General features: G+C 36.3%; 1 protein-coding gene across 1 annotated transcript; it reads right to left on the reverse strand.

The window, feature by feature from the left end:
* Positions 1-3909: 3909 nt before the first annotated feature.
* On the reverse strand, positions 3910-12984 carry prdx4 (peroxiredoxin 4). The gene is made up of 7 exons (XM_079870451.1): positions 12722-12984; positions 12056-12173; positions 11034-11150; positions 10526-10648; positions 5978-6108; positions 4583-4617; positions 3910-4470 (listed from the first exon to the last, which is right to left on the reverse strand). The coding sequence occupies exons 1-7, from the start codon at positions 12927-12929 to the stop codon at positions 4420-4422; spliced, it is 783 nt and encodes a 260-aa protein (XP_079726577.1). The 5' UTR covers positions 12930-12984; the 3' UTR covers positions 3910-4419.
* Positions 12985-13141: the final 157 nt, after the last annotated feature.

Raw genomic sequence — 13141 nt, forward strand, 5'->3', positions numbered from 1 at the left:
TATTTGGATACAAATTTGTTCGCAGTACGTCTCGTCCATGAATGCAAGAGGGTCTGAAATGCCATTCAAACACTGCAAGACACCAGGCTATAGTTTATTTCCCCTACATTATAAGCATTAGAGGGTTCCTGCATGAATATCCACGACTTATATAGTCATTTGTGCTTACTGGAGGAAGTTTTTTAACACTTTATAACTTGAAACAAAAAATGTGTTCGATACAATGTCTACTCGATCACACTGGAAAAAAATATATGCATAGAAATATCCATGACTTTTATGACTTTTGATTTTATCTGTTTGGTCTTTGCAACTTCCTGAAAATTCCAGATTTTCTGACCATGGAAACCCAAATATTACATAAATATACATCACAGAGTACATACTTAAAATGATAATCTATTCTAAAGCACTAGTTCAGTTCTAGTAAAGAGTAATACTGAAACTGCAGCAAAACTGCATGCGCTTTACTCAACGTAAAGCTTTAACACAACTTTATTGTCTGGCAGTTATGTTTGCACTTTAGCCTTAGCATCTGTCTGGGACGGGGTCAATAACAGCCTTATCTAGTCTTTAACAGTGTGACATTTCTGCGCATGCGCATGTTTCACTAACAGAGGCCTTTCCTTAAAGGGGTCATAACATGAGAAATCAAACTGGCCTTGATCTTGTGAGATATAAGAGGTTTTTATACCATTAAAACATCCTGCAAGATTCATAGCTTAAAACGTCCTCCATAAACAAAGCATTTGTTTAATCAAGCTCCAAAAACGGCTTGTTTGGATATTGCAGGATCTATGATGTCACACGTACATTTATTTGCATATGACATCGGCGAATAGTTTGTTTGCGATTACTAAGCCCTATTCGGACAGGACTAGTGTAACATGGAGAGGTGTGGTAAAGTAATAATCACCAGAGCTTCTCTGTGATTTTAGTCCGGTCTGAATGTGCATCTCAGTGATCATCACGGACAATGTCAGGAAAGATTACAGCGACTTTTACCTTCAGTAAAAAGGTCCGGAAAAATGACCTCAGGTGATACTAATCCCGTGCGAATAGACCTGGTGTAAATATGCACGTAAATATTTCATCATTTCCTGTTTAAAAGACGTTTTCCGCGTTTTTTCAAGTATGGAGACGCTTGAAAAAGCATCAGTTGTGTTCTAGACGCCGGGGCGAGTCTGTGGCAAAACTCAAGTGTTTCACACACACCATTCAGATCAGAGAGAAGATCGACAGCACTTGTTAGAGGCACGAAACATCTTTTAGCGTTAGGTAGGCCTAAGTGCCTTTTACCAACATAATCCAATATGAACTTAATTAATACATCGTTCGACCGGACATAAAGGACATAAAATATATATATATATAAATATAGGTTAGGCTATGTGTTATATATGTGTGCTATGCGCACGTGATATCAGGAAGCAACGTAATACGCACATAACGACAGCCAAAAAAAAAAAAAAAAAAATGTTTTATTTTAACTTCATGCAATCTTTCGCATTTTTGTCAGAGACCGAGTCTGGATGGGATTCGGAACGATGATCGACGCACAGATGGAGTAGATCGAGTCCATCAACACCCCCAAAGCTTCACTGTCCTGTAGCTCGTCCTGGCTCGACATTTCATTCAGTTTTGATTTATATTGATGATCGCACAATTTTACATTACGCATCTGTTTGCATATGATATCGCTTGATTCTGCTTCTTCTTCAGCTGTGTTTTGATCTGGAGATTCTGTAATCTTTCAGAAAATGTGTAATAGCACACCCTGTATAACAGTGAAAACATGCTAAGCCGTAAAATTCCGTCAGAAAATTAATCTGCATATATATATATATATATATATATATATATATATATATATATATATATATATATATATATATATATATGCACTATTATAAAATTACTACTTTAAAAGTGAACCTCAAGTAACATACACTCACCGTCCTAAAGGATTATTAGGAACACCTGTTCAATTTCTCATTAATGCAATTATCTAATCAACCAATCACATGGCAGTTGCTTCAATGCATTTAGGGGTGTGGTCCTGGTCAAGACAATCTCCTGAACTCCAAACTGAATGTCAGAATGGGAAAGAAAGGTGATTTAAGCAATTTTGAGCGTGGCATGGTTGTTGGTGCCAGACGGGCCGGTCTGAGTATTTCACAATCGGCTCAGTTACTGGGATTTTCACGCACAACCATTTCTGGGGTTTACAAAGAATTGTGTGAAAAGGGAAAAACATCCAGTATGCGGCAGTCCTGTGGGCGAAAATGCCTTGTTGATGCTAGAGGTCAGAGGAGAATGGGCCGATTGATTCAAGCTGATAGAAGAGCAACTTTGACTGAAATAACCACTCGTTACAACCGAGGTATGCAGCAAAGCATTTGTGAAGCCACAACACGCACAACCTTGAGGCGGATGGGCTACAACAGCAGAAGACCCCACCGGGTACCACTCATCTCCACTACAAATAGGAAAAAGAGGCTACAATTTGCACAAGCTCACCAAAATTGGACAGTTGAAGACTGGAAAAATGTTGCCTGGTCTGATGAGTCTCGATTTCTGTTGAGACATTCAGATGGTAGAGTCAGAATTTGGCGTAAACAGAATGAGAACATGGATCCATCATGCCTTGTTACCACTGTGCAGGCTGGTGGTGGTGGTGTAATGGTGTGGGGGATGTTTTCTTGGCACACTTTAGGCCCCTTAGTGCCAGTTGGGCATCGTTTAAATGCCACGGCCTACCTGAGCATTGTTTCTGACCATGTCCATCCCTTAATGACCACCATGTTCCCATCCTCTGATGGCTACTTCCAGCAGGATAATGCACCATGTCACAAAGCTCGAATCATTTCAAATTGGTTTCTTGAACATGACAATGAGTTCACTGTACTAAAATGGCCCCCACAGTCACCAGATCTCAACCCAATAGAGCATCTTTGGGATGTGGTGGAACGGGAGCTTCGTGCCCTGGATGTGCATCCCACAAATCTCCTTCAACTGCAAGATGCTATCCTATCAATATGGGCCAACATTTCTAAAGAATGCTTTCAGCACCTTGTTGAATCAATGCCACATAGAATTAAGGCAGTTCTGAAGGCGAAAGGGGGTCAAACACCGTATTAGTATGGTGTTCCTAATAATCCTTTAGGTGAGTGTATATAAAATAATACAAAAATCCATGTCATGACCCCTTTAAAAATAATCAAATGTTTCCTATTCAGAGTCATGTAACTAATAATTCAGTCTGTATTGCAGAATGTATTGCAATTACAGCAGCAGCAAAAGCATCACTGTTGATTTACTTGCATTTCAGAAAAACTCCTTTAATGACAGGATTGACTGATGGTTGTGTGCTTCAAAAACTGCACCATATCCCCCTCTAGTGTCAGACACATCTGGTCAATGCATGTGTTTCTGTCAGGGCTCCCACACCTTTGACCAGAGTTTCCATGGCTAATGATTTGGTCCCACTTTAAATTAAGTGGCTTTAAGTACTATGTACTTACATTGAAATTAATAATTTGATTCAATAGGCTTATTGTGTACATACATGTTTTTACATTGTACTTATATTTAAAAAAAAATACCTGCATGTAATTACAGCTGTAATTAATGTATGCAATTACATTTGTAATTACATTGTCGACCCTTCCCTTACAACTTAACCCACCCTTAAACCTACCCATACCACCACACCTGTCCCTAACCTTACCTGTATCACACCTCAATAGCAGCACAAGTGTTTGTCATTTTTATTTTATTTTAAATACTTATTTAGTATTTTAGTACATTACGTTAAACTAAATGAAAATGAGAAATGCTTCCTTGGCAATTATCTGAAATATTATATATATATATATATATATAAATATATAATTTTTTTTTTTTTTTAACTATTTATTTTCTTTCAAGTAGCACACTTTATGGTTTTATTTTTAGTTAATTATAATAACCCTAATACAAATATACTTTTGGCATTTATTAATCTTAGTTCGTGTTAATATTAATCTTACCATTTGCTAATATTTTCATGATCCAAAGTTGTATCTGTTAACATTAGTTAATGCACATTAACATTTATTAACCAACATTAACAAAGGTTTATGTTAGTTAATGTATTAAATAATGTCAACAAATGAGACCCTTTTGTGAAGTTTTACCCAAAAACTGTCTTTGAAAGCGGTAGAATTTTCTCAATTGAATTTCTATTGTTTATGGCTAATATTACATACATTTCTATGACATGAGAAACCAGTTCTTCTCCAGGCATACGAACATTCAGACACATATTGCAGAAGACAGAACGGACTACGTGTTTATCAAAACTCTCCTTTTATTCTGCACTTTGGAAACAGCGATTGGCCACAAACCAGAACAAAAACCTCCAGTGAAACATTAACCTCATTTGAGTTTATCAAAGTACTTGAGTTTGCCAGCGGGGTCTGGGATGATCTGTGTGGAGAGAGAGACACAGAGACACTGTATATACTTGCAGAGAAACACACATACAGTACATGCACTCACTCACACACTGAAATCAAGGTAAAATCTTATCAAATCTTACCGTATCACTGCCAGGCTTCCATCCAGCCGGACACACTGATATCAGACACACACAGAGTCAGTAACACCACAAACACAACTCTTACATTTATGTCAGTGCATGCTCTTACACTTCTTATTCAAGTATGATATAAGCTATTTATATTACAACGTTTTGGTTATTTGGTGTTTAAAGCCATGACAGCTTCCCTGGATATTTTTAATGGCGAGTAATAATAATAAAAAAAACCATAAAAGTACAATTTAAAATTAAAAACTAGATAAAAACTCTTAAATGGATTCATGGTTGACTTGATAAAATTCTTCTGAAGTTTTTGCTGGGTTAAATAATTTGTTAAGAGAATTTAAACCATATCAATTAAATAAAATATGATTAAGAGATACTGGACTCTGGCACGAGAAACATAGCGCTGGATCTTCATTTCAACATTTTAGCATATCATCATATGTAATTTTCTTGGAAAAGTAATTACTTTTTTTTTTTTTTTACTATTTAATCATGTAAAAAAATTTATATATATATATATATATATATATATATATATATATATATATATATATATATATATATATATATATATATATATATATATATATATATATATATATATATATATATATATATAAAAATATATATATATATAAAAAGACTGATTTCTCTGGTTGGTTGAGTAAAGCATTTACTTTAATTCTGAATTAAATCATCTGATTACACTCCTGAACCAGTTTTATTTTAGTATTACTTATCTATTGTTATAGTATTTATTAATATCTTGAATTTGCTTTTATTTTTATATTTCTAGTCTAGATTTTAATTTTAGTTTCAGTAATTGTTATTTTAGTCATTTTTATTAGTTTCTTTTTAAATAGTTATATATATATATATATATATATATATATATATATATATATATATATATATATATATATATTAGTAATTTCATTTAACTTAGTTTAAAATTTATAACTGAATTTTAGTAATTTAAATAACTAATTTAGTTGCCAAGGCAACATTTCTAATTTAAGTTTTACAAGTTTTTCATCTAATATTTGTGTATCATTACATTTAAGCTGTATTTCACTTTTTGAAAACTACTGTATTTTTAATGGTTTGTTGACAACAACAACTCTTGTAAAGCAATATGAAAACCCATTTTCTACCGTTTTGAAGTTTTTAAGTTCAAACAATCAATCTCAAACTCTGTATTTGCACTAAAATATTTTAAGGATTGAAAGAGAATAAACATTGATTAACTTTGGCAGCTCTAGCAAACACTGTTTATAATCTATCATTCAGATTAAAACTGATTAAAGTCTAAAACAATGTCTCTCAGATAAAACTAGGGGTTTAAAAAGAAGGCAATGGCAGATGTGAAAGTATGAGTAAATGCCGTACCTTCCCCGTGTTTGTCCGTGTACTGGAAGGCCTGCACCAGTCTGAGGGTCTCGTCCACCGAGCGACCCACTGGGAGATCGTTCATGGTGATCTGCCGGAGAACACCTTTATCATCGATGATGAACAGACCTCTAGAAGACAGCAGGGAATAAACACATTACAATACATGCTTTAAAACCACAGTTCTGATATTTCACTGAACATGTATGATTTTAGGGGTGTAACTATACCCTCATGTCACGGTTCGATATACATCACGATACTCTTTTTGAAAAATATCAATAGGTTTTTTTTTTTTGTTTTTTTTTACATGTGAGAGGCGGTATTAACATTAAGTGACATGCCATCTGAAACAGAAGCCAATGGCACACGTCACTATGATTATTGGCACATCCGGTCTTTATTGGCATGTGTCAGTGGATAGTGATATTATTACTATCTGTATAGATAGTATAGAGTCACTGATATTATCGTGACACGACACCTGACTGACACAGAGTCGAGGACATGTCGTCGTGTGTTGACTCCTCCAGTAGTGACTGACAGATGAATCGATTACCTATACTGACGTAATTGTGACACAAAATCCTGAATAAATAGCCTAATTTTGTGATATTTAAAGTATCAATTAAATGCATTAAAGTCAGTAATATTTTTCAAATGTGTTATTTGTGTCTGTATTTGATTGGCATGTGACACTGAATGTTCAGCATAATAAGTCATAATACAGTCGTTCCTTACCATTAAAGGGCACCTATTATGCAAAATTCACTTTTGCATGGTGTTTGAACATAAATGTGTGTTGGCGGTGTGTGAGCAAAACCACCCTAGAATGATAAAAATCCACCCAGTGGTTTTTTTACAATCTCAATAAATCATAAGCACTGTCTCAGAATGAGCTGTCCTCAGATTCGGCGCAATGTGACGTAGAATTGAGCAGGCCCCTCCCACGACTGTTGAGTGACACTTCAGTTTGAGCCTAGACCCGCCCTGAGTGAGCTGGACACAGTCCGCCATTGTTCGACGCTTGAGCAGCTGTAGACAAGAATGTCTCCTAAGCGATTGAGGTGTGTTGTTGATGGATGTAAGAATGAACATAGCAGTCTTCATTTACTCCCGTTGTTACTCGAGGATGGATCTGTACTGTTTGTGATCAAGCTTACACTCTCCGGAGCAACAGGCCTAACGTGACTGGACACGGAAGAAATGAACGTGAGAGCGCGCTCTTTATGACAGCTCTTCGAGTCATTTTACGGATATAAGGTTTACCAGTTTATTTAGCACCCACTGAAAAGGTGTGTATATTTGTTTACTGTTAGTTGTAACGAGTGTTTTGTGTATTTCGCTGTGTATGTTGTTGATAATGAAAGGGAGAGAGAGAGAGAGAGTTTATGGATAAGACTTTAATGCGCACTTCTTAAACTATGTTTATTCAGCTCTTACAGAGATTCTCTGGAGTAAAACTAACGCTCATCTTTTGTGTGATGTACAATAAACTTCACTGAACTCGTCAGTATATTTTGGTCATCATTCGGACGGGTTTTGCTACAGCAGGCTTGTATTAGTGGATAAAAGCAGATGACAAATAAGTTATAACCATAATTAAACTAAACTATACCTGTTCTATGTCCATACAGCATATATTCTCTGGCTCTGTGGGCATTATTGTCCGACTCCGAGTCGAAATGAACAGCGTTACTGAGAGTTTCTGTTCTGATATTATCAGATGAGATTGTCCTGGCTCTTAGCGCGAGCTCGTGAGGCTCCGCCCCCTGTGCCGTGCAGCAGCAGTTAATTTGCATTTAAAGGGCACACACTAAAACAGCGCGTTTTTCTGAGCACCAAAAAATTACAATTTAAACATGCTGTAAAAAATGATCTGTTGGGTATTTTGAGCTAAAACTTCACATACATACTCTGGGGACATCAAAGACTTATTTTACATCTTGTGAAGAGAGTCATAATAGGTGCCCTTTAACGCTTGGAAAACACACATACGTCCATTAATAATAATGGCCAGTGCAGTGGCTGGGATATAGTACATAAACCTACCAACGTCTGTTACCATGGTTTTTGGAATGATTTTACTTATCGTGAGAGGAAAAATGAAGTTTTATTTGCATAACATCAGTTAATGGAAACGCCGTCATTTCGCAATAGTTTTTTGTCGACATTTAGAGAAAAAACAACAACAAAAAAAACCAGCAAAAGTTTTGCGCAAATCTGTAATGGAAACTGTTAACTGTAACTGTCTACTGTTAATTGGATAATTGATGGGTGGAGAGTATAAATGTTTGGATTGATTTACCCAACGTTACTTCATCTGGTGGGAACGTAGCTTCAATTTGTTCTATTTTGGTTCGTCTATTATTCACCAACATTTATTACCCCATTGGACAATTATTTTCTCTTGTTTATTTAAATCCCTAGACATTTTGTTATATTTCTATAACAGATCATTTTTGTTCCAAATAAATAAGCTTGCAATGCAAACCGTTTGTTTGTATGTGTAAACCTCTTTATGTTGTGGTCGGAAACGAGCTGGCCGTGACACTATCCACTGACACATGCCAATGAAGACCGGATGTGCCAATAAGCATAGTGCCATTGGCTTCTGTGCGTCAGATGTCATGTCACTTAATGTTAAAACTGCTACTGGCCTAATTAATTACAATATGTTAAACTCCGCAGCCCGCTTGATCACTCACACAAGAAAGAATGAGCACATCACCTTCATTGGCTTATAAACTTCAAAGGTACTAATCCTCACTTACACAGCTCTCCATAGCCTTGGTCCTACACACTTATCTGACTTCCCTCAGCCTTACGCTCTTCTAGTGTGGGATTGTTCGTCACCCCTGAGTTTAGTCTGGTGAATATGAGAGCAAGGTCTTTCAGTGTTGTGACTCCCAGGTTGTGAAATGCTCTTCCTCAAAACATCCGTCAAGTACCCACCCTTCTCTCCTTCAAAAACCTCTTAAAAACACATTTCTTCTGTAAATTGTACCTTGTTATGGATATGTTATTCATTTGAATCCCTCTTAGTTTGCATCTTTAAAGGGTTAGTTCACCCAAAAATGAAGATTCTGTCAGTAATTACTCTCCCTCATGTTGTTCCAACCCCGTAAGACTCTCGTTCATCTTCGGAACACAAATTAAGATATTTTTCTTTTAAAATAGGATGGCTAGTTCTTTTGTGTTGTACGTCAGCACGTAGGCTCACTATTGGCCGATGCTGGTCATGTGTGTGATGCGTGTGACGTACAACCCAGAAGCGTTGCGCTGTTACACTACGTGAACTCACTCAGAAACACACAGAAGAACATGGAGTTGAATAAAGTCGTTATTTTTGTTTGTTTTTGCACACAGAAAGTATTCTCGTGGCTTGATAAACTTAAGGTTGAGCCACTGTAGTCACTGGACTATTTTAAATAGGGGTGGAACGGTACACAGAAGTCACGGTTCGGTTCATACCTCGGTTCAGACATCACGGTTCGGTACAATGGAGGGAAAAGCAAAACAAAAATGCAGAAGCTGCATGTCTCAGGCTGTACCACCAAAGGAAAATAAATTACTTAAGCCATTACTTGTATTTTTTAAATAAGTTTTATTAATAAAGCAAAGGCATAGAACCAGTTTATTTGTAGTGCACTGACAATAGTTTTATATAATTAGTTTATTAATTAAATTAATAAAAAGACCTTGAGATATGTTTGGTAATTGTACCTGAATGAATTGAAAATTTATTTGCTACATTTCAGATTAATATATTTGTTTTCCTTCATTTTAATTAACAGTAACTTAAACACTTTGCAGTTTGAATGATGTCCTGTATCAACAAAATTGTTGGAGTATGTTTTTGTTTCCACTGTTCGATCGCGCCCGCGCCTCACACACACACACACGCACACAAATATAAGTAAACACTTTGCGCCTTTTCGATCGCCTCTCTCTCTCTCTCCCTCTCTCTCTCTCTCTCTAATCTGTCTCTCTCTACAGATTAGGTGTTCCTAAAGAACCCACGTATCTAACAGTAGTTCCGCATTACATTAATTAATTTGCACGCGAGTTTTATTTATTTTTATACCGTGTATTCTCTGTGTAAATTCATGCACCGAACCATGACGCCGTGCCGTTTCGGTTCAATACGAATACATGTACCGTTCCACCCCTAATTTTAAACATTGTCATAACTAACTTTCTGGACCGGCAAGTTTCAATAACAAAGAAGCCTATCAGAGAAGGAGTGAGACAGCTCTCAGATTTAATCAAAAATATCTTAATTTGTGTTCCGAAGATGAACGAAGGTCTTACGGGGTTGAACAACATGAGGGAGAGTAATTACTGCCAGAACTTTCATTTTTGGGTGAACTAACCCTTTAACCAAACTTTGTGAGCGACTTCTGTATATTACTTTCTGCCCATGGGATGTGTATTGTGCTTTGGTGTTGATGTTTATTTGGTTCTGTTCCTTAACCTATCTTTATAAAGCGAGCTTGGGTGTTGGAAAGGCACTATATAAATACAAATTATTATGATTATTAGTACCTGAGTGTGTGTCCCTGATCCTCAAGAAAGACTCCATAGTCCTTGGATATCTGGTGGCTGAGGTCAGAAAGGAGAGGGATTTTCATTGGTCCGAGACCTCCTTGCTTCCTGGGTGTGTTGATCCTGAAAAAGAAAAGAAAAAGCTGCAATGAGTCCTCACTTATATAACATTTCATATACACAATTCTATCATCTTAAAGGGATAGTTCACCCAAAAATGAAAATTAGCCCATGATTTACCTTTATTAACCCCCTGAGCCGTTTGGGACACTTTTATGATGGATATGATGCACTTGTATGGACTTCAAAAAAATAGTGCCCATTCACTCCCATTATAAAGCTTGGAAGAGCCAGGACATTTTTTTTATATAACTCTGTATTTGTCTGAAAGAAAGTCATGTACAGGTAGGATGGCTTCAGGGTGAGTAAATCATGGGCTAATTTTCATTTTTGGGTGAACTATCCCTTTAAACACATATGTAGACCCAGAGAGTGTGTGTGTTCTAACCAGGCCAGGTGAGTAAACTGCGAGTCCACCGAACAAGCGACCACCTCTGCATTGATGTCCTGAAACTCGTGCACGCGATCACTGAAGGCGATGATCTCAGTAGGACACACAAACGTGCTGTGGATCAATAATACAACAGTGTAATCAGATTCATGAGAAATCCACCAGGCAAAGAGTTTATAATAATTATATTTTTGAAAGTCTCTTTTGCTCACCAAGGCTGCATTTATTTCGTCAAAAATACAGTAAAACAGTTATATTGCAAAACAATATTACGCTTTCAAATCGGTGTGTATATATAGTAAAGTGTTATTTATTCCTGTGATCAAAGTTGAATTTTCAGCATCATTACTCCAGTCTTCAGTGTCACATGATCCTTCAGAAATCATTCTAATATGAGGATTTGATGCTCCAAAAAAATTATTTGATCATTATCAATGTTGGAAAACAGTTTTGGCTGGAAAACAGTTGTGTGGAAACCGTGATACAACACCATTTAAAAGTTTGGGTGGTAAGAAGGTTAAAAAAAAATAATAATAATAATAAAAGAAAATAAATCGATGCTTTTATTCAGCAAGAATGCATTAAATTGACCTAAAGTCACAAAGACATGTGCGCATTTACAATATTGCAAAAGATTTCTAGCTTAAATTAAATGCTGTTCTTTTGAACTTTTTATTTTTCGGGATCAAAAATAGAAGAAAATTAATTTGTTTCCATAAAAAAAAATTATTAGGCAGCAAATCATATATATTTCTTAAGGATCATGTGACACTGAAGACTGGAGTAATGATGCTGAAAATTCAGCTTTGATCACAGGAATAAATTACATTTTAACAGATATTCACATATAAAAGAGTCATTTTAAATTGTACTAATATTTCACAAAATTACAGTTTTAATTGTAATTTTGATCAATAAATGCAGCCTTGGTGAGCAGAAGAGACTTATTTTAAATGCATTAAACAATCTTAATGATTCCCAGTTTTTGACAGGTAACGTTAGTGTATGTAGGCACTCACAAGTCCAGAGGGTAGAAGAAGAAAACCAGGTATTTTCCTTTGTAATCTGACAGTTTCAGCTCCTTAAACTCTCCATTGATCACAGCTGTTCCTTCCCAGTGTGGAGCTGGTTTTGAAACTAGAAAAGAAAGAAACACAGAAAGGTTAGTACATTATCAATGCAGATCTTTCAGCTTGTGTATATGCATGTATGAACTACTGTCTCTTTAAGAGCTTCAACAGTCTTCTTAATGCATGCTGAAAAAATTGTCTTGGATCCAAGTCTTAAACCATGACGTGTCCTTAAAAGATTGATCAAAAAACACAAACCGAGTCAGAAAGACCCGATCTGCACAAACAAACAGCGCACATATTAATAACTCAAACGCTGATGTGAACTTTCATGCAGACATAATATTGAATTTATGCAACTTTCATTCCCTCAAAATAAGTTATATAGCAATCAAATAGATGTTCATTTGAAATCACTCCACATATTTATCAAATAAGAGAAAATGCTAACAGGCTAATTAGTAAATATTGACAGCTGTTATAGAGATGCATGCTAAATAACATTGGTTTACAATTAATAGATTAAGAAAAATCCTTAAGCTCAATTTTTTCCATTTAAACTTAAGTTATACAAAAAGCATGTGCTTTTAAAATGCATAAATACGCGAAACACACTTTTGGCTTTGCTCAGGTGTAAGGAATGATCAGAGACGGGAGCGCGGAAAGCCTCTCCGGGATAAACGTGTCCACCGGCATAATTATAACACTCCTGCTCCTTCCTCCCGTTTGCACCGTCACACACAACCGATTCAGTGATTAATAACAGTGTGCACGCCACGCCGAGCCATTCTCTGGACGTTTGAAAGTAGCGACGGACATCCATTGCTGCGTCTTGCAGGAAGCACGTCTCTCTCAGTTTGATTATTATTCCTCTATCTGGCGCACCGCACGGAGACGTCACTGATCTGTATGATGAACGGATCGACTACATCCGCATTCTATTGAGCGGGTCTCACGTGATGTATATGATATAGAGATCTGGAGGTTTCCGCTCCAGCGCGCCATTTTCAATCCATCAGTCATGCACAAATGAAG

The sequence above is a fragment of the Squalius cephalus genome (assembly GCF_949319135.1).
Source record: "Squalius cephalus genome assembly, chromosome: 5".
NCBI classification, from domain to species: Eukaryota; Metazoa; Chordata; class Actinopteri; order Cypriniformes; family Leuciscidae; genus Squalius; species Squalius cephalus.